At 44.3% G+C, this 21,708-nt stretch overlaps 1 protein-coding gene across 3 annotated transcripts in view; it reads right to left on the reverse strand.

Annotated features, from left to right (window-relative positions):
* BICDL1 (BICD family like cargo adaptor 1) overlaps positions 1-4,617 on the reverse strand; it is a 50,117-nt gene extending 45,500 nt beyond the window's left edge. For all 3 annotated transcript variants that reach the window (XM_016201605.2, XM_087828819.1, XM_087828820.1), the window contains exon 1: positions 4,189-4,617. In XM_016201605.2, coding sequence (XP_016057091.2) covers positions 4,189-4,617 — 429 coding nt within the window. The remainder of the gene's footprint in view (positions 1-4,188) is intronic.
* Between the last annotated feature and the right edge of the window lie 17,091 nt (positions 4,618-21,708).

Genomic DNA, 21,708 nt, shown 5'->3' on the forward strand with positions numbered 1-21,708 from the left:
TCTATTCTGTCTGTACAGTTCTTTGGACACGTGACAAACTTCCTAATTCAGGTTTCCCAACACTTGGGGGGAGGGGGAATCAAGACCTTCCTATTAATAAACTTACAGTTATATCTACCCTGAAAAAAGGAAGATTTCTTCTAGAATTTTATTTTCAATTAAGTGCTAAATTAACCAGTAAAACTCTAGGCAGAATTATCAGCAAGTGTGGAGGTCAGGAGGCTCTGCCCATGCTATTCCTTATTTCTTGGGGCTATACAGTATCTTACACGTTACTATCTACACCTGAAACTAATATAACGTTATATGTAAATTATACCTCCAAGAAGAGAAAAAAAGGAAAAAAGTTAATATCAAAACTGTCAAGTTCATCAAAAACGGTTATCCTGGCCGGGTAGCTCAGTTGGTCAGTGCATCATCCCCATACACCAAGGTTTTGGGTTTGATCCCCAGTGAGGGCACATACTAGAATCAACCAGTGAATGCATGCATAAGTCGAACAACAAATTGATGTTTCTCTCTCTACCCCCCTCTTCCTCTTTCTCTAAAAAAATCAATGAATAAAAGAAAATTTTTTAAAAAAAGGAAAGTCTAAGAAACTGTCACAGCAAAGAAGAGACTAAGATATAAAAACTAAATGTAATGTGGTATCCTGGATGGAATCCTGGAACAGAAAAAGACATTAGGTAAAGGCTAAAAAAAATCTTAATAAATTAAGGACTTTAGTCAATAATAATGCTATCAGTATTGGTTTCTTAATTAAGACAAGTGTACCATACTAATGTAAGATGTTAGTAATAGAGGACATTGGGTGCAGGGCATATGGAAATTCTCTGCACTATCTTTCAAATTTTTCTGAAAATCTAAAACCATTCTAAAACAAAAAAAGTTTACTTAAAACTGTGAAAAAAAAACACAAAAACTGTGAAAAAACAAAAGCTAGTATCATTAGCCTACCTAAAATTGATTGTCACAGAAATGGGTTTCTGCAAAGAAACAAAAAAGCAACACCGTTCTCATAAGTCCAGGATATGATTTTTGAAAAATACAAAGAAAAAATATATATATTTTTTTCAGTGGACCAAGCACTGAATGCAAATAAGGAATCCTAGGTTTGCTTCCCTAAATCTACTATTGAGTCTCATTATGTAATCATTTTCATCTTATTTGTTTTGCCCTCTTAAAAAAATAGGGCTAGAGCCCTGGCCGGGTGGCTCAGCTGATTGGAGCATCATCCTGTATAACAAAAAAGTCGCAGGTTTGATGCCCAGTCAAGCACATACCTGGGGTTCAGGCCTGAACTCCCATAGGGGCACATATGAAGGCAACCAACTGATGTTTCTCCCTCTCTCAAATCAATGAAACATATCCTCAGGTGAGGATTAAAAAAACCTGATATAGTGCCTCCTTTCTTGGGGTCTACAGTCTCTCTCCCAGGGCCTCAGTCACCTTTAAAAAATGTTTTTATCATAAATTTGTAGATTTTTAAAAATTGATTTTAGAGAGAGGAATGGGGAGAGAGGGAGAGAGAAACATGGATGTGAGAAACATCGAACAGTTGCCTCCACATGCACCCGGGAGGGGGATGGAACCCACGACCTAAGTATGTGCCTGACTGGAACTAAACCCACAACCTTTGGTGCAGGGGACAATGCTCCAACCAACTGAGCCACCCAGCCAGGGTAAAACTAAAAATTTTTAATGATAATTTTCAAACATACGTAGAAGAAATAGTATAGCTGAACTCTCCATCATTCAGTTTCAATAATGCTCAATATTTGGCTTTTTAAAAATAAACTTTTAAAAATGTGTTATTTTAAAAATTGTGGTAAAGTACAGCATTCCCCCCTTATCTGCAGTTTCACTTTCCACAGTTTCAACTACCCACAGTCAACCTTGGTCCAAAAATATTAAATGGAAAATTCCAGAAATAAACAATTCACATTTTAAATTTTGCGCCCATCTGAGTAGTGTGATGAATCTTGAACCCTCCCACTCTATTCTGCCTAGGAAGTGAATCATCCCTTTGTCCAGCATACCCAAGCTGTGTACACTCCCTGCCAGTTAGTCACTTAGTAGCCCTCTGGGTTATCAGATCGACTGTCTCGGTATTGCGGCGCTCGTGTTCAAGTAGTCCTTATTTTACTTAATAACGGCCGAAAAGCACAAGAAAAGCTGTAAAGGATTTACTATCAGTGAAAATGTGAAAGTTCTTGACTTAATTGTTCTATTTTATTGTTAGTTGTTGTTAATCTCTTACTGTGCCTAATTTGTAAACTTTATCACAGGTATGTATGTATAGGAAAATCATAGTATGTATGAGGTTAGGTACTATCTGTGGTTTCAGGCATCCATTGGGGGTCCTGGAACATATCTTCCTCAGATAAGGGGGGACTACAGTATACGTAGCATAAAATTTACCATCTTAATTTTTAAGTGTACAGTTCAGAGGTATTAAGTACATCCACATTGTTGTGCAACCAACCTCCAGAAATGTAACTAGAGTTCATATGCTGACCTGCAGAGGAGTGAAGATTTTAAAAAATAGTTCAAGAACTTTAAACTATTTTATAAAATCAAAGGTAGTGTATTCTTTTACAAAAGAACCTTTCTTGTTACCGAATTTCGAAATCTTTTTCCTTTGTTGAAGAAATGTATAAAAGGCTCCACATGGAACCCAGGATGTGTGTAATTGCACACTCAGGATTACTCTGAAATCTACCACTCATCAAAATGACTGATATGATGGTCCTTTCAAGTCGGCTGTCTCTTCAATCAAGTCCCTCACTGAAGGAATTTCAAATCAAGTATAAATCTCTGCAGTAGTACTTCTATATAGAGCCGTGTAATCAAATCTCTTTTTAAAAAAAAGACACCCTTTTATTTGTAGACCTCTACTTCAAGTGAAAATTAAACAATTCAATTCATTGGGTTGCTTTTTGGCAGTCTACCTATAGGTTTCACAAACCACTTTTCAGAGAGGTATCTTGGGAGTTCATCGACTGGCAGACCTAGTTAACAGGCCAACTGAACTACAGGGCACTCATTGGTTTCCTTTTTTTTCCTCCCTGATTTACTTTTGATATGTTGAACTACAGACACACTTAAATCTTATTATGGAAAAGTTTCTAAATCTACATTCTGACTGTTCAATAAGTACCAGTGATATGGAACCAGACGAGGGTCAATTTCAGATCTTATTCAGGACTGTACTATTCTCTTGTAACTAATAAAAAAAAAAAACAAACACAAAAAACTGGTTGCAACCAAAGTGGATAAAAACAGTAAATGCACAGGCAGAAAAAGATAAGCTTGTCTCCACTGCCACAGATGTCTCCCCTTTTTAAAATCTCTCTAATTTTGGGAAATGTTGGTGTGTCAAACCACTTTCAAGACCCTTTTGTAGTTAAGGGCAAAAAGTGGCAAAAATCTTACAGCTCCTTTAGGGGTATTTATTAACAACAGTTGAAGCAATATGGTTCTCACATTTGGCCATGCGACTGCATGTGAGAGACACAGAACACAGAAAAGTGCTGCTTAAATACACATAAATACTGAGGTCTGAGTTAGGTCAACTACCCACGCTCACATGCTGAGCCCAAGCCTGCCTGACTGCAATGGAACCCCATTTCCTAATCCCCCAGTATTTGAAGGCTATAAAAAGCTCCCTTAGGGGCACTTGTTTCCCACAACTCTGAGCTGCCGGGAAGTTAAGACAAGGGCATCTGGAGGCCTTAACGCCCAAACTGGAAAGCTTTAGGCTAACACCCTGATTAGAGATTAACTACTTGTATGAAAACCTGAAGAATATTTTAAATGCTTTCCCCTTCTCATTTCTCGGTGTGCAGACATCACCTCGGTGCTGTATAGATTAGTCATACCGTAAGCTCTATTTCAGATGCTCTGTGCAGTACATATACAGAATGGCCCACAGCGACTGGAGCTGTGCATGGACCCATTCGTTACGAACAAGGTGGGAAAATCAGGTGTATTCAATGGATGCCCTGGTCTGATAATCCAAAATCCTCCATCCTACCCCCACCCTTCAGGCGGTTTTCTGTGAGGTAGGGCCAGCAAGAAAGGGGTGGAGTACGGTGGAGTGGGTGAGTGGCTCCCGAAGCTTCCCTGGGCCTGGTGGGTGCCCGAGCTCCCCCTGCTTCCCACCCATCCCAGAGGGGACGAACTCACCTCCAGTTTGTCGGTCAGCTCCTTGTGCATTTGTTCGTACTGCCGGCTCATGTCCTGGTTCTTCTCGAGTAGTGCCTTGCCCAGCCGGGCCGCCAACACCAGATCCTTCTCTTTCTGCCGGATCACCGACAGCAGCTCGGGGTCCTGGGCGGGCAGCGGCTGCAGGCCGGCCCCCTCGGCCAAAGGCCCAGGCTCAGCCGGAGGATGCTCTCCGGGGTCGGACGGCCGTTCCCCGGCCGCCAGCAGCGCCAGCTCCTCCTCTAACGCCAGTTCCAGCTCCCCGGGGCCCCCGGGGAAGGAGACCAGGGCGGCGGCGGCGGGACTCCCGACTGCGTCCGTGGCCGCGGCGGGCAGCTCCATGCAGCAGGCGCTGTCCGGCTCGGCGGGTGCTGAAGCGCGGCCGGCCAAGCCCAGGCAGAAGGCGGACATGGCCCGCGCGCGCGGAGCCCGCAGCGGTGCGGCCCTGCCGGCGCGCGCCAGGCTGCAGGGGGGAGGGGCCCCGCCGCACCGCCCCGCGCCTCGCCTCGCGCCGCGGCACGCGCCCCCCGGGTCCCCGCGAGTCCTGGGCGCGGTGCGCGCCGGCCCGCCCCTCCCCCACGCCGGCGGCACGCGCCCCCGCCCCCCGCCCCCGGGCTCAGCTGCTCGGCGCGCGCCGCGGAGGAGGAGGGGGTGGCGCAGGGAAGGCCGAGGAAGGGATACCGAGGGCCCGCGAGGCGGGAGGGGAGGTCGCGGGAAGGAACGCCCCCGTCGCCGCCGCTGGGTTTTCAGCCGCCCTGTTGCTGCCGCTGCCGCCACCGGCCGGGCAGCGCTTCACGGGGCGGACTGCGCTCCGCTGTCGCTTCGACGCTCGCTGCTGCTGCTGCTGCTGCCGGCGGCCACTGTCTGCAGCCGCGCTCCATGTCCCTCGGCTCGGCGGCAGCCCCAGCAGCAGCGGCGGCGGCGGCGGCTGCTGCAGGCGCCGAAGCGGCGGCTCCACATCGCGCGCCGCGCAGCCCGGCGAGCTCCTTCCTGCCTTCCCCGCTCGGGCTCCTCCCGCTCACCGGGCCGCCGCACCCCGCCACCCCGCCCCGGGCTTCCGGCCGCGCCCCCTCTCCCCGCCCCGGGCCGGCGCCTGACGCGCGCGGGCACCTGTTCGCCGCGCCCGCGCGGGATTCGCCGGCTCCCGGGTCTCCTCAGCGGCGCGCAGGTGGCGCCGGCGGCCTTAACCCCTGCGCTGCCGCACGCACGGGGCGACGGCGCGCCGCCCGGGGACGTGGCCGGCGTCCGCCTCAGGGCGTGGCCCCGCCCCCCGGCGCTCACCTGGGGTGTGGCCTCGTGCTCACCTCGGAGCCCCGCCCCACCCCGCCCCGGCCTCGGCCTCCGACGGGGGCGCCGGCTGGACCCGGGCCTCGCTCCCTCTCCGGGGCTGCGGCGCATCGGAGTCTCGGGCGGCTCGCAGCCTTGTCGCAGCGTCTCAGGTGGTCTCCGGGGGGACTGGGGACACTCCTCTGGGACAGGTGGCCAGTCACGGAATTTAGGTCTGGGCCCCCACGCGGGCTAAGCCGTCAGGAGAGGGAGCCCTAGAGAGCAGGAGAAGCGATGAGCTCAGAAACCCGGCATCTTTACGGTGATGACTCAGGGATCTAAGGGACCAGAACCTCGGGAAGAATAGCCCTGGAAGAAAGGAGTTGTGTAGAGAAATAACGAAAAACACTGCTCCCAGAGGAGACCGTGGGGCGAGGCAATGTCCCTAAATAATAACTTCTGTTCGTTAGGTGCTCAGTAGGGGCCACGTCTGGCGTGAAAGCGGTTTATCCGCATTATCTTAGATAATCCTCCCAAGGACCTTGTGTAGTGAGCGCTTGTCCCTCTTCCCATTTTACAGAGGAGGAAACTGAGGCCTCCAGAGATGCAGTCACCTGCCCAGGTCATTACAGCAGGATCAGGTCCAGGCAGGCTGACTCCAGGTTCAGGTTAATTATTACTATTGACTCTCTTCACAGGAGAAGTCCAGAGGAAGATAAGTGGTACTTTGTGACCTAGAGGGCCTATGTCGAAATAGAAGGTGGTATTAGGGAAGCTTGTCTGCACTGATCAAAAGGACTGAAGAGCCAGCCTACTTGGGTGATTCCAGTCAGCTCTCTTGCTCTGACCTCATTGGTGATGCTCGGTCTCCTATTTTCAGAAACTATCCTTTCTGAAGCTGGAATCGGCCCCTATTCATTCCCTTTCCTCTTGGATAACAACCCGTTTTTGAGTTAGATCACACCTTGAGTCTTTTCATCACAGTGAAATGGAAATTTCAGGACAAGAGGCTGAAATGGGTCAGTTTTGCATGGCTTGTGTTAAAGTCAGAGCCTATGCCCTGGCCGGTGTGGCTCAGTGGTTAGAGTGTCTGCAGGAGCGCCCAACGGTCTCAGGTTCCATTCCCGGTCAAGGGCACGTACCTGGGTTGTAGGTTTGATCCCCAGGCAGTCGGTATGTGTTCAGGAGGCAACCAATCAAGACACATCGATGTTTCTCTCTCTCCCCCCTCTCCTCCCACTCTCTCTGAATATCAATGGAAAAAATATCCTCAGGGTGAGGCTTAATAAAAATAAAAAATAAAAGTAAATGTCAGAGCCTACCAATATTCAGATCTATACCTCACTTTCTACCCTCAAACTGAAGGTGAGACTCTGAAAGGCCTTGAGCCTTAGGGCTGGCTTTGTTCATTTTGTCTATTGGAAAGGAGACAGACAATAGAGGGGTTCCCACATCAATCTTAGAGCTGAATTTTGGAAATTGACCGTAATATGACAGCAATGTAGTGTTCTAATACTTTTTATCATGCCCTCTTGAGCAGCACTGTGGGCCCACGGTGAGATCCAGTTGCAATTCCTTTTTTTTGCTCAGGAAAGGACAGGATTCTCCCTAATCTGTTTATAGGGACACACATATCAAGAGGAAACAGAATTCCTGATCAAAAGGGGTTTCAGCTATTTATTTTTCCTTGATTCAGACTTGCATCCCATCTTCCCAAAAAGGTATTTGGCTACCTTTCTTGAATTTGAGGATCCTATATAGTGGCAGCTTCTTAAAGGTTAATTGTAATATTAAAACTGTATGAAGGAAATCCATTGATCTGTCTTCCACTTTGAATGGATCTTTTACCCATGGATAATCAATTCTATAACAGCATGTATTAGTCATTTTGAAAATATCAGTTCAGTGAGTTATGCAGATCTTCCAAATATTGTCATGTAATTATACTATATTTTAAAAATCACATTAATGTCACCACTGATCTCATCAGAAAAGTCTTTAGCGTTGGCAAACTATCAAGCTCATTGAAGCGAATATGAGTTTCCAAAAATTTTTATTTCCACTTAAGAGCTCCAATTTTATTATTGGTAACAATATTGTCATTGTTTTCCTTGAAGTGACAGACTTGCTTCGTTAATCTTTGAGAAAATGCCTGCCAAATACTCAAATCTGAATACCATAGTTTGTCAGTCATTCTTAAGTAAAAATGCTGTTCCGTGAAAACCATGGCTAGTTCAGCTCATAACTCAAATGGTGGTACAAATGCTTTATCTCAAGACAGCCACTGTAGTTAACTACGCAGCAGAAGTGCATTGTGGCCCGGCCAGGCATAGCTCTGCCATCGAACATCCACCTAGGATCCAGGAGGTCGCGGTTCGATTCCTGGTCAGGGCACATGCCTGGGTTTTGGGCTCGATCCCCAGCAGGGGGCGTGCAGGAGGCAGCCGATCAATGGTGCTCTCTCATCATTGATGTTTCTCTCTCTCTCTCTCCCCCTCTCCCTTCCTCTCTCCGAAATCAACAAAGATATATTTAAAACAAAAAAAGAAGTGCATTGTGGGTACTTCTCATTCCATCACAGGGAATATTAAAAAGATGTGTACTGAAGGGTCAGGAGTTAGTAAAAGTACTGTTATCATCAGGCACATTCTTAAGTGAAACTAGGTTTATTTATTTTTTTCCTTTCATAGCACATGGTTGTAAAGGATAACATCCACCAATACACGTTGATTCCACTGCTTTGATTCATGCTAAGGTTTCAGTAGTGTTGCCCACCATGACGTTGGCATAGTGAAAAATGAAAATAGCATTAGACCATTAGTATTATTATAAAATTAGTTATACCATTATTAATAAAGTCAGAATTACTAACATTGCAATGATTATGAAAATAGCGTCTACATTGTAGACCTCGTGAAAGGGTCTCTGGGACCTTGAGTTGGTAAACCACAGGTGATGTAGAGCCATTTAAGGCCATAAGGTCAGCTTTGAGCTAAGAAGAATAAATAAGAACCTGCCTACATGGAAATTAGTGCCAGGACTTAAAACTCATCAAAGCAAAGCTTATTGTCTAGCTTATTCTGCTTCATACTAGAATAATAGTAGCTAAAATATATTTAGCTTACGTTTTTTGTGTTTTTTTAAAAAACATATCTTTATTGATTTCAGAGAGGAAAGGAGAGGGGGAGAGGTAGAAACATCAATGATGAGAGGGTTGTCATTGATCAGCTGCCTCTTGCACGCCCTGTGCTGGGGATCGAGCCCGCAACCCGGGCATGTGCCCTGACCAGGAATCGAACCGTGACCTCCTGGATCCTAGCTTGATGTTCAACCGCTGAGCCACGCCCGGCCAGGCTAACTTTACATTTCTTAAATCCTTTATATGACATCTCATTTAATCTTCACAATAACCCTATAATGCTAGGCTGTAGCCCCAATATATATACTACCTACTTGATACTATGATGCTGGTGTTTTAGGCCTGACCAATCCTTAATTACTATGCTTGACTTCACAATTTTATCATTTATCTATTCCTTTAAATATATTTGCATTAGTTTTGCTTTTGGTACCTGGGTATCCTGGTTGAAGTCGGATGTGATCGATCTTAGCATATATAGATGGATTTCTACATTAATAAAGGCAAAACATGAAATTTTCCTTCCAAGAAATCCTATTTCCAAATATGACAACACTCACTGCATTTCCCCAGGTTGTTTTATTAACATCTCGATCTGCGAAAACTGGAAAGTGTAAAAGACAAAACATTTTCCAGAAAATTTGCTTTTGAAAAGCCAAGCATCGAAGAAGCACGAGGGGCTGGCAAAACATGTGATAAAGCGGTTCTACGCTCGATCTTTTTATTCAGCGATTGCAAGTGTGCTCGCATTTTTTAAAGTGGTATATTTTATTTATGAACTAGCGGTGGGAACATAAAAGCCTCACCATTTTCTCAAATGTAACCGGAAAGCTTTTTATATGTTTTGGAGATGAACTGATTCAACATTTTGCAAAATGTGGTGTGTATACCCCTAGTGATTCTGAACTTGATTTTTAAGGGAAGCACATTAACTTCAGTGGTTGGTGCTCACCAGAGTGGGCCTTTAGCAGACACCCTGTTCTGGCTGGCATGGCAGTGTGCTTTCTCTGCAGCCCATGTGGGTGCCCCAGCTCACCCTGCTGGGTCCCCTTCTCAGTCCCACCTAAACTGCAGCAGCTCCCCACCCCTATTTTGGGTTCTCACCTGGATAGGCCCCTCACACCTTTCCCCTCACCCTTCCCAGGCTCCTCTACTCGGCCTCACCCCCCAACCCGCTCCTTTTTACCTTTCCCCAGATCACCATTATGGCTGAATTTCCACCTCCAGCCTCCCCATTCCTTCACCCTGCCAAGCTCCTCGCTTCTCTCAGGGCCTGGCCCCTTATTTAGTCTCATCCTGCCCCTCCCCTGACTCGCTGTCCCTCAGCTCCTGTCCCTTTGCTTCCACCACCATTTCTGCCCAGCTTTTCTCTTCCAGGTGAGAGTTCCCTTCTCCCGAAAGCATTTGCTTAACACCCCAGGTCTGGCTGCTTTTTTACCCGTATCCATTATTTTCTAACTATGTAGAAAACAGTTTTCAGCTCCAGACCCATCTCCTCCTTGTCAGGCACTTTCAGTCTTTCCCCTTAGTGATTAAGAGCATGGACTCTGGAGCCAGACTTTGTGAATGGGAATCCCAGGTCTGCCCCTTGTGACTTGGGCAATCTTGAATGTCTATGCTTCAGTACCCTCCTATATAAAATGAGGGTAATAATAGTACTTACCTAATAAGGTCATTATTAAGGCAAAAAGATTTCATATAGGTAAAGCACTCAAAACGGTGCATGGTGCATAGTATGGGTATTTGATAAATAAGTACGTAAAATAACTGAGCACAGATCTCTTCCCTCTGACACTATGATGATCTTTCCTATCTTTTACATCCGTCTTCCTTACCCTTATATGCCTATTTCCTTTTAAAATAAATTTATTAAGTTAAAAAATGAGTCAACTCAAATAAAAATAACAAATAATAATATAGATGGCATTGGGTATGGCAAAATCGTGATGGAGGTATGCAAATGACTGACGCTGGTGTGTAGTGGGGTTACTGAGAGTGGTGGTCTGGAGTCTGGGGTTCCTGGGTTAGATCCAGCATTAAGCGTCTGCGGACATTTGAGCAAGGCATTTAGCGTCTTGGACTTTGGTGTCTTCACCTGTATGGTAAGAGGTTGGGCTGGATGACCATCCTCCATCTTCTAAGCTGGTGGTTCTCCACTGGGGGTGATTTTACCCCCTGGAGACATTGTGCAATATCTGGAGACATTTTTGGTTGTCACAACCAGGAGCAAGGGTTGCTACTGGCATCTGGTGGGTAGAGGCCCGAGATGCTGCTAAACATCCTGCATGCCAGGACAGCCCCCACAGCAAGGATGTTCTGTCCACAAATGTCAATAGAGCTGAGGGTGAGCAATTGTGATCTAAAAGGACAGGCTTCTACAATTTGACCGTGGGATTTGTTGCCTGAAAAGGCTCTACACGGGCTCTACACAAGAGAGTCTATGATGTGAGCCCACTGGTGTATTTGGCTGCTTCCAGGAGTCCCCGTTGGGAAACCAGCCCATAACAGAGCCATACCACTTAGGCAAACAAACAAGCAAAAAAAAAATTTTTAAAAGCCTTTTGTTTTGAGCTGAATTGCTCCCAACATTGACTAAATTGCTCCCGCCCCTCTCCTCCTGGTTTGGCTCTTTCTATTGCCCAAACTCATCAGAAAATTACTGCTTTCTGCTCAAGAGTTGGCTATTTTTTGTTCTTCCACTGCCCACATCTAGAAAGATTTGCGATTTAATTTTCCCTGTGTTCACATCTTTCTGCTTCTTTTCGATGATCTTGGCTCTAAACACACTGCTGATGTGTTTGGCTACGGGTATCATTTATCTGAAGTTATTTTTAGACGTTTCCTAGTTTTATTTCATTTCAAGGATTTCCCAAACATTTGCTACTTCGTGTTCTTTTCACTTCACATTCTGGTTTAATCTCTTGGCAGGCAAATTATTTATACCTATTGATACTGCTCATACTAGCACTGTTTCTTAAGTGAATTTCCCTTTTCTTTGGTTTTCTTTATCGATTTTAGAGCAATAAAATCGATTTTAGAGTATATCATTCAGTTGCCAGGACAACTGAAAACTTTTGCTGGTGGAGAGATAGGATGCCTTATAATCTGTTTTTTATAATTTGTGTTATCATTGCTATTACTGCTCTCCTGGCTCTGGGGAGAAATAAGTTTTTATTGGTGATGAAACATTTTTATGGGTGAATTAATTTTTTAAAATTCCCGAGTCTAGTGGATCAGACAGCGATCAGGGCAGTTGGCCAGTAAGTATTTCTTGAGTAACCAACAGAAGTCGGTATGGGTTGGGAATTAACATTTTACAAGACCTTCAGAATGTATGAAAACACAATCCCTATCCACAATCCCTATTTCATCATGATCGTGGAAGAGTGTGGACAAACTGGACATTTGCCGTTATCATGTGGCTTGTCAATAGCTCACACCAGAGGAAATATGACATAGTGGTTAAGAACATGGTTTCTAGGGTAAGACCCAAATTCAAGTTGAGGCTCCCCCAGTTACTAACTAAATAATCCTGGGCAAGTTAGGTAACCTCTCTGACCACCAGGCATTGCGTAAGTAAATAATTTTCTTCACTAATGTGTTCTTAGGACATAGCACAGTGCCTGCAGTGGGATCTTGATCTGATTTTATGATGAATGAACAATGTGCGTAAAGCGCTTAGCACATTGCCCGGCATGGTCAGTGCTCACTCAGTAAGGAGTTAGGAAAACAACACCTTGATCTCAGAATGCCGGATTTGTTACATATTAACATCTTCTACAGGGTTGGTATCTACCTTTTCATTTACTGAGAACCTTTATTATATAGAGGCTGTGGTGTTAGAAATGATGTAGCATAACATATATGCTATGATACTTGCCCTCAAAAAAAATATTACAATTTAATGAAGGATAGAAAACCTAAACAGAAATAACTATAATTATAACCAGTATTGAATTATATTTAACAGTACGTTAAACACCTTATAAATTTATGTGTGACTTGGAATTCCGAGAAGGGAGTTTTTGCTAGATACAGAGGCATGAAACCATAAGTCCGTGTGATTTTTATTATTAGTATGAGCTGGCAATTCTAAACAATGTCAGTGGCAACATGCTGTCACCTCCCCCCTTGGTATACTACTGACAATATTTGACAGAATTGATCAAGGAGCACTTCGTGAAGTTGGCCAGTAAAAGGACATAGGGGATCCCATGGGCAGAGATGGGGCAAAGCAAGTAGAGGGAACAGTTTCTCCAAAGACACAGGGGCCAGGATGTTGTGTTTGGTGACCAGCAAAGGATGGAGAAAATGAAATTGTGAAGGTACGTTGGCATTGGCTTGTGGGGGGGGGGGGGGGAAGATGCTATTTTTAAAAATTAGAATTTAATGTACTCTCCATAATAAAATTGAATAAGTTGATAAGATTCTTATTTTTAAAGTATTCTTTACATTTTTACTTATAACACTCAATTGACCAATTAGATAATAAACATACTTGTGGATTTAAAAAAAAAAAAGTCATTTATCGAGTGTCCACTATGAGCAGCTAAAGGATTGGCTTATATTACCTTGCTTAAACCTTACAACAATCCACTCAGATGGGCATTATTACCCCCACTTTATAGATGAGGAAACTGAGGTTCTGAGAAATTAAGGGCCTTGCCCCCTACACCCCCCCAAACCCCACAAACTAGTAAGGGGCAGAGTTGAGATTTGAACAGAGGTCAGATTGCTTATTGCACCTACCTAGCATTGAATGCTAAGCCAAAGACAATGGGGAAACCAATGGAGATTTTAAAACCATGAAGTGCCCCCCAATAAAGCTGTACTTCCAAAAGATGAATCTACTGCTGGTGTGAGGGATGAAGTACAAGTGGGATCAGGGATCAGAGACCAATTATGATGCTGCTGGAAGAGACTAGATTGCAGGTATGCCGGAAATGGAAAAAAGATGTCAGCGGGGTTGTAAAGAAAGAATTGCTAGGATTTGGACACTGATTGGAAATTGGGGGGCGGGAGGGAGGGAAAAGGAGATGCGATGTGCCTCTGAGGTTACTTACCTGGGACAGAACGATAGTGCTGTTTCCAGAACAGGGAGCCCAGGAACAGAGAGAGAATCATGCAATCAGGCCTTGATTTGTCTATGGCCAGGGACACCTGGCTCACACAGGGAACTGAGACAAGCACGCAATGAGTATAAATACAGCAATTATCAGAGCGAGTTGTTGATGAGATATATTGGTGAGGAATTGTATTAATGGCTTTGAAATTGAAAAGTTTCCTCACTTGGAAGGAAGGGAAACTGTAACGGATGGAGAAGAGCTAGAATATTTGATAGGAGGAGGAAGGTTGTTCTTTGTGTTTGGGGAAGCACTGGTGAAGGCCTGGCGTGGGAAACAGAGAGCTAAATAAACATGGCTCCATGCCTGTGGGAATGGAAGCGACCCTCCTTCATCGGTGTGACTGCAGGTGTGACCCCCCTCTCCCCTGACTCCCATCTGCAGCAGAGCACATTGGGCTTCTCTTCCTGACAGTCCCTCCCCACCCCTCCAAATCTAATAAAGGAAGGGATTAGGGAGAGGAGTAGGCCCTCCTGATGGGCTTAGAAAATAATTGCATCGAAGAAAGCTGTGTGCATGTTTTAGTATACATCGGCATTTACAAAACCCAAGAACTTGCAAAGGCTTATATTCAAGAAGACATATGAAATTACCCATTAAGAGAAGAGAAGATGGTAAGGCCTCAAAAACTGATCCTGGAATTTATTTTAATTGAAGAAAAACCAAGCAATGCATGAAAGGTATAAAGTTGCATTTCCCTGGGGACTCCACGGAGTGATTCAGCTTTTCGTAAGTGGGTCGGAAAACTGCTAATTCTGTGATGATTTTGTTCAGCTGCACTCAGCCGGTACATTTGTTTCTTGCGGATCTAAAAAAACAAGTGTGTTAAGATTATCAAAGTTGATATCAACCCAGTGTCAAACCGCTTTGTTTATCAACCGCGAACACTGCCTTTATTTTCTCAATTGAACGTCTGTCCTTTTGATTAGCAAGTAATGACAATATTGTTCGCGCCTTTATTTTGGAATGCGGTGTCCTATGTCGCACAAATCCAAGTGACACCATCATACAGGGAGCCTCAAACAGAAGGAAATTCAACAGGCAAACCGTGGCACTAAACAAGGACAAATACAGGAGCTGATATATTGGTTTTCTGGAAACGGAGCTCAGGTTTAAAAACATAAGCCTTTGAGCATTGACCTAGGATCCAAGAGGTCATGGTTCGATTCCCGGTCAGGGCACATGCCCGGGGTTGCAGGCTCCATCCCCAGGGCTGTGTGTGCAGGGGGCAGTCGATCAATGACTCTCTCATCATCGATGTTTCTCTCTCTCTCCTTTCCTCTCTCTGAAATCAATAAAAATATATTTAAAACAAAAACAAGAACATAAGCCATGTGCTAGCATGGAAGAGCTGTTCCCCCCCCCCCCCCCCCCGGTTTTGGTAATATACACAGAACATAAAATTTACCATTGTAACCAGTTTTCAGAGTACAATTCCGTGGCGTTGAGTGCATTCACACTGCTGTGTTATCATCGCCATCAACATCCACAGAACTCCGTTTTGCAAAACCGAATGTGGTACCCATTACACAATAACTCCTCTCCGGTCTGGCCCCCAGGCCCTGGCAACCATTGCTGTACTTTCTGTCTCTATAAATTTGACTATTCTAGGTACCTCATAAACGGAATCATACAGTATTTGTCCTCTTGTAACTGGCTTCTTTCACTTAGCACAGTGTCCTCAAGGTTCATCCGTGTCGTAGCATACATCAGAATTTCCTTCCCTTTTAAGACTGAGTAATATTCCATGATATGTACACGCCACATTTTGTCTATTTATGCATCATTTAATGGGCACTTGGGCTACTCCCTCCGTTTGGCTATTATGAATAGTGCTGCTTTGAACACGAGGATACAAGTATCTCTTTAAGTCCCTGCTTTCAGTTCTTTTGAGTGTATAGCCAGAAATGGAATTGTCAGATCATATGGTAATTCTATTTTTAAAGTCTTGAGGAATCTCCGCATGTTTCTCATAGTGATGGAGAGCTATTTTAATGTCATCTGACGCCGAGATGCATGTATTCATTCATTCCTTCACTCTCATTCTTTCAACAAACATTCCTGAGGACTTGCCTTATAGAATGACTGTGCTGGGCTCTGTGGAGTTTATAATTAAGGCTAATTTGGTGGTATAAAAGAGAGCTGTAAAATAAATACACAATGTATTTCTCCTGAGCCAGAGCAAGGCTTGAATTCAGGGGTTCAACGCAATTTTTAAAAATCTTGTCTATCAAAGAAGTTGGTCTATTTGGAAGCATAGAAAAAGGACCACCACAGGGATAACTATCAGGAGTCCTATTAAAATATGGCTCAGCAACTGAGTTCTAGAATTACAGACTCATTGATGAGACTATCCCGAGACGAGCAGAGTGTGTCTAAATAACTAAGCAGAGGGATGCTTTTTAAGCCCATTCTTCTAACTCTCTTGGTTCTAATTATATGCTCCTTAAGCTGTGTTCTGATTGCAATTTGGCTTCTCTGCCTACAAAGAGAGAATGCTTTTAGTCATGCCAACCTCAGCATCGTGGTCTTTGAGAGCTTAAATTTCTCAGCGTAAATTAATAATTGCATCTCGATTTTGAACATGAGGCTTATTAAGCTCTAATTAATGTCACTGCAGTCCTAAAACATTTTGCCGCTATTGATGTGCTGGCTAAATCAGATTTCTAAGCCTTTTAGACCGTAGACCAGAGCCAGGCCGATAGACATCTCGGAACCTCAGTTTTCTTATCTGAAAATGGAGATTAAAACAGCACCTACCTCATAGAGCTGTTGTAATGATTAAATGAACTCATGTAAAGTGTTTAGAACAGTGTCTTATGCATAATAAACACACTTGTTGTTAATGGGAAATTACCTATGAGGTTTCTTGGTTGACAAAGTCTGACCTCACAGAGCCCATAAGCTTCTCTTCGCCTGGAACCTGCATAATAACTCTTACTCTCAAGGTGCAAGCAAAGTGGTGAGGGATTCATCTCAGGTTGTCTTCCTACCCCTTCCTTTGCCGCCTCTCCCTCTCCTTGCAAGCACTGCACACCTTGGGGACTTTCTCCCCTGGCCAGACAGAGCCAGCACCCCCACAGGCAGTACCCCAAGCTCTGGCCTTCACACGACCCAGCTCGCGAGTCCCTGGCAAGGTTACTGTAGTCAGTATGAAAAATTTATCGATGCCAATGAAGTCATGACTGATAGCAGCGATGGATTACACATGCGTCCACTTTAACCTTCCCGAAAATGTATTGCGAACATCCAAAGGAATGCTCTCAAATTGTAGAATTTAATTGACTGAGATTGGCCAAGAAGGAAAAAGAACCTTTGGGGTCACACGAGGCTCATTTGGTGCCCCCTCTGAGGTAGGTCTCTTGTTTTCTCTACTGTCCCTTTAAAGAATTCTGGGCCCACTACAGAAAGAAAATTGCTCTTGTGTGGTCTCAGGGGGTTTATGAGATTTACAGGATTTTGCATGAATCCTGGGAGATTCTTGGGCTACATTAGGGGTTTCAGGTGTGGGTGAGTTGCTGAATAGTAATTATAAGGGCCAGGGCAAAAGAGTCACATGAAACGGAGCTGATCTGAGCCTAGAACAGACGCTGAGTTTTATTTTTGATGCCAATTAGGCTGGTCCAGGGGACCTGAAACAAGGAGACCAACTCGCTGCTATTAACTTTGCTACTTTCTGATTGAGTCCGTATATGACGACACCATCACTGGGGGATTGTTCAGAAAAATCACAAAATTTGGTTGAACAACTGGCAAATAGAACTCACAAAGAAAACGTGAGTGAACAGAATTATTTAACCCGAGATAAGTAATAGCACATCCTGTGTTAAGTTACTGCAGGTGGTTGTATGAGTCAGGGTTCTCCAGAGAAACAGACCAATAGGATAAATAGATGAAAGATCTATTATAGGAATAGGCTCATGCGATTACAGGGGCCGAAAAATCTCACCATCTGCCGTCTGCAAAGTGGAGAACCAGGAAAGCTAGTGGTGTAATTCAGGCCACGTCCAAAGGCCCAAGAACTGGGGAGGGGCTACGGTGTGTCCACTTCCAAGTTCGAAGGCCTGAGGACCAAGAGCATCGATGTCCAAGGGCAGGAGAAGATGGATGCCCCAGCTCAAGCGAAAAAAGCAAATATACCTTCCTCTGCCTTTGGTTTTGTTCAGGCCATCATCAGGTTGGACAATGCCCGCCTTCAGTGGAGAGTGTGAGCTTTATGATGCTACTGGTTCAGATGCTAATCTATTCCAGAAATACGCTCACAGACACACCCAGAAAGAGTATTTTACCAGCTGGGCCCAGTCCAGTTGACATAGAAAATGAACTGTCACAGTGGTGATCGATTACTCTCTAACTGCACTGAGGATTTTCATTAAATATCAAATAAAAGTTTCTGAAAATGCTGGTTGCCTGACTCTGAAATCATTTACTGAATTTAAGAGACTCTGGGCTGCTTTTAAAAAATTGAAGTGTTGGGCTAGGATGTAGTGTATATAGAATGGCTTGGGTGTGGCCATGGCGAACCACCAAGTATGAATGAATGATACACACATGAGCTTGTCATTCGTCTCTTCTGCCTTATCACTCTACATAACTCACCATAAAAACAGGAATTAGCCTGTGTTAACCTAAACTCATCCACTATAATGCTCATTTATGTCAACATGTGGTAACAACACACCCAGAAAGTGCTGGCCCTTGATTGAACACTTGGATTATTTATGATCCCTGGGCTTCTTTGAGAAATCTAAACACAGATCAGATTGGTTTGTTTCAGCTTTGAGACGTTTTGACCATAAAAAGTGAAGGATTACAATTTTATATCGAAGACAGCTGCAGCTTCCATGATTTAAAAAAACTACTTACAAATTTCATACAATGAAGTTTGACTTTAAGGCTAAGGTGAAGTCTCCAGGACTTAAGTTGGGTTATGGAAGCTCTTAGATTCTTGTGTGATAGATATTTTAAATTAGGCCTGGCCACCAACTGTCACTCGAAGGAACAAACCCTAGAACCTCTCCCCAGGATGGGGAAAACTTTCTAGGTTGAAGCTGCCTGGAGACGAGTGAAAAGTTCTTTGTTCGCACAGGGGTGGGCCACGAATTTCACTTGCTTTCCACTCACGTTTCCTTTGAAATCCTGGGTGAGTGGGGCCCTCTTTTGGGGTGGGTGTAAATACAGGAGCCAGAGGAGAGAGAGCAGGAAGATTAAATGAGGATATTGCTTGATCAGATCAGCACCAGCTTTTATAGGATCAGAAACTCAAAACAACCTTTGCTTTTCAACTTGCTTTTTTCTTTCCTTGCTTTTGGTACTTCCTGGGTTTACTAGTGACGCCTCTTTTTAAAATTATAGATGATCTCATCTTTGCTGAAGGGCACGAGGGAAAGGGAATTTAAAATCTGTCCATATTTTTGGCCAATGTTTAAAAGGAGAACTACTGAGAAAGTCAGAGATGTGCTGGGTTTTATTTTCTAGTTTTTTATTCTGTTTTGGCCAATTTCTTTTTCTTGTTGACATGAACATCAGGCGAGTCATTGAACGTATAGAGTCATTGTGCAAAACTGTACACTGTACAGTATCACATAAAACTGTTCTCATAAAAATGGGGATATATGCCAAAATTAAAAAAAACCCACAAAAATATAAATAAAATTTTAAAAATGGGAATATCCCAAGACAGTTACCAACTTTTGTTAGTCTACAGCCCACTAAACACTGAGCCATGACAAATGGAATTTTTAGAGTTGATCAATCTTTTCAGGACACATTCTTGGGGGCATCTAGCACAGTCATCTAGTATTATTTCAATTGATGATTAAAAATAAGTCTTTTGTGGTAGAAAGCTCTTCCTGTTATTTATTTCTTAAGCCTCCTTTCCGACCACGGTGCTAACAGTTCTGCTTATTTTAGGAAGCATGCATACAATTTTGCCATTAACGTATTCAGTGTCAATTATCCAGGGGCACACAGCTCTCAGAGTTGAGAATTTCCTTAAGAAAAGGAAATTCTGAATTTTAAGTTTCCTTTGATCACGGTCCCATTTTAGCTGGCTACCTGGGGTGAGGGAAACCTCAAAAGACATCTGATGCTGCTTTTAACGTGTAGTTTGAGTCATGCACGTTGGATTTAACTTTAATAAAAACAGAAGAGATAAACCCTGAAGTGTATATGTTGGTCCAGATTTATAGGTCTTAGACAAGAAGCCCAGGCTGTTCTTAAAAATTCATAAAGAATGTACTTTTCATTCTCGCTGCTTTAAATCTCAGGTGTTGCTTAACCTAAGTCTACCTACCACCAGGTCAACATAATGATCTGTTAGGTTCTTGGCAAAACTTTTGACTCCACCCAACCTCCCCTCTCCTGGTGTCTTCCCCCACCTTGTCAACCCCCACTTTCCCCTTGTCACCACAGGTACCCTCATCAGCTTCAGCATGATGTCATGAGCTGGCCCCCTGCCAGCCTCTTAGCTCCCCCCCCCCATCACGGAGACTATTTTTCAAAGTCCTGTTTGTGATTAACTAACCTTGGCAGTTAGGATAACACAGGGTGGAGCAGTTCAAGCAGCATGTGGGAAATTTCCTTTACAGATGGCTTCTTTCTCTTTGGTGGGAAAAACAGAAACTCTTGGATGGCATAGATTGGCTCATGACTAATCATGAGTCAGATTTGATGTCCCTCAACCTGACCCTACCAGAATGTTCTCTGATTTAGAAGATTTTCCTCCCTAAAGATGATAGTAGGTAGTGCATCCTTGCCTCTGTCTGGGGCTAGAAGGAATGAAGCCAATGAGAGAGAAACCCATCTTAAATAAAAACATCTTGGCTAAAAACCTCCTAGGTCTGGCTTTGTATCCAGAAGAATGAAAAGCAGGGTCTTGAAGAAATATTTGTATATTGTGCCCATAACTGCCTTACAGTAGCTGAAAGGTGGAAACAACCAGAGAGTCTGTTGACGGATGAATGGATAAACCGAATGTGATATATTCACACAATGGAGTATTTACTATTCAGCCTTACAAAGGAAGGACATTCTGACACATGCTACAACATGGGTGAAACTTAAGGACTTATGCTAAGCGACAGAGGCCAGTCTCAAAACGACAACTATAGTCTGATTCCACTGATATGTGGTACCTAGAGCAGTCAGATTCCTAGAGGCAGAAAGTCGAATGGTGCTTGTCAGGGGCCGGGGGTGGGGTGGGGGGAATGAAAAGCTGTTTAGTGGGTGGCTGTAGAGTTTCAGTCTCGTAAGGTGCAAAAGTTCTAGGGATTGGTTGCACAACACTGGGGATCCGCTCAGCAATACCGAACTGTGCTCTCAAAAATGGTTATGATGGTAGATTTTATGTTATGTGTATTCTACTGCAATTAAAAAAAAACACCCTGGCCCTGCCGGGTTAGCTCTGTTAGTTGGAGTGTCCTCCCGATGAGCCAAGGTTGCTGGTTCGATCCCCAGTCAGGGCACATGCAATAGTCAACCAGTGAATGCACTGATGGGTGGAACAACAAATTGATGTTCCCCCTTCCTCTCTCTCTCAAATCAATAAATAAAAAATAAAAAAATAAAAAGAAGTCGACCTCTCTAAAAAAAAAGAAAAAATCCTGGAAAGAGGAGTGAGTAAGGAAAAACTCTGATGATGAATTTGAGGCTGTACAGGGAGAGACAGGTGCTGGGTCCTGGATACAGATGGGGTTATTGAGGCTGGTGCCACCCTATTTCCCCCTTCAGGACTGAAGGACAGACGCCTGCCCCAGCTTCTGGGAGTCCTCCTGGCTGACACCCCCCAACCCCCCAATCCCCAGTCTTCGTGGGACTTGCCCTCTGCTGAAGAAAGCCATCTCACCCAGCATTACCCCTGCTTCCCCAGGGCAGCCTGTGTCCAGTAAGATGTCAGTGCAGGGGCAAAAAAGGGCACGATCCTCTCACCCCAGTTGGAGGCAGCTCTGAAGGGGGAGCCTGGCTTCAGGGCTC

The sequence above is a fragment of the Miniopterus natalensis genome, chromosome 20, assembly GCF_054644295.1.
Source record: "Miniopterus natalensis isolate mMinNat1 chromosome 20, mMinNat1.hap1, whole genome shotgun sequence".
NCBI classification, from domain to species: domain Eukaryota; kingdom Metazoa; phylum Chordata; class Mammalia; order Chiroptera; family Miniopteridae; genus Miniopterus; species Miniopterus natalensis.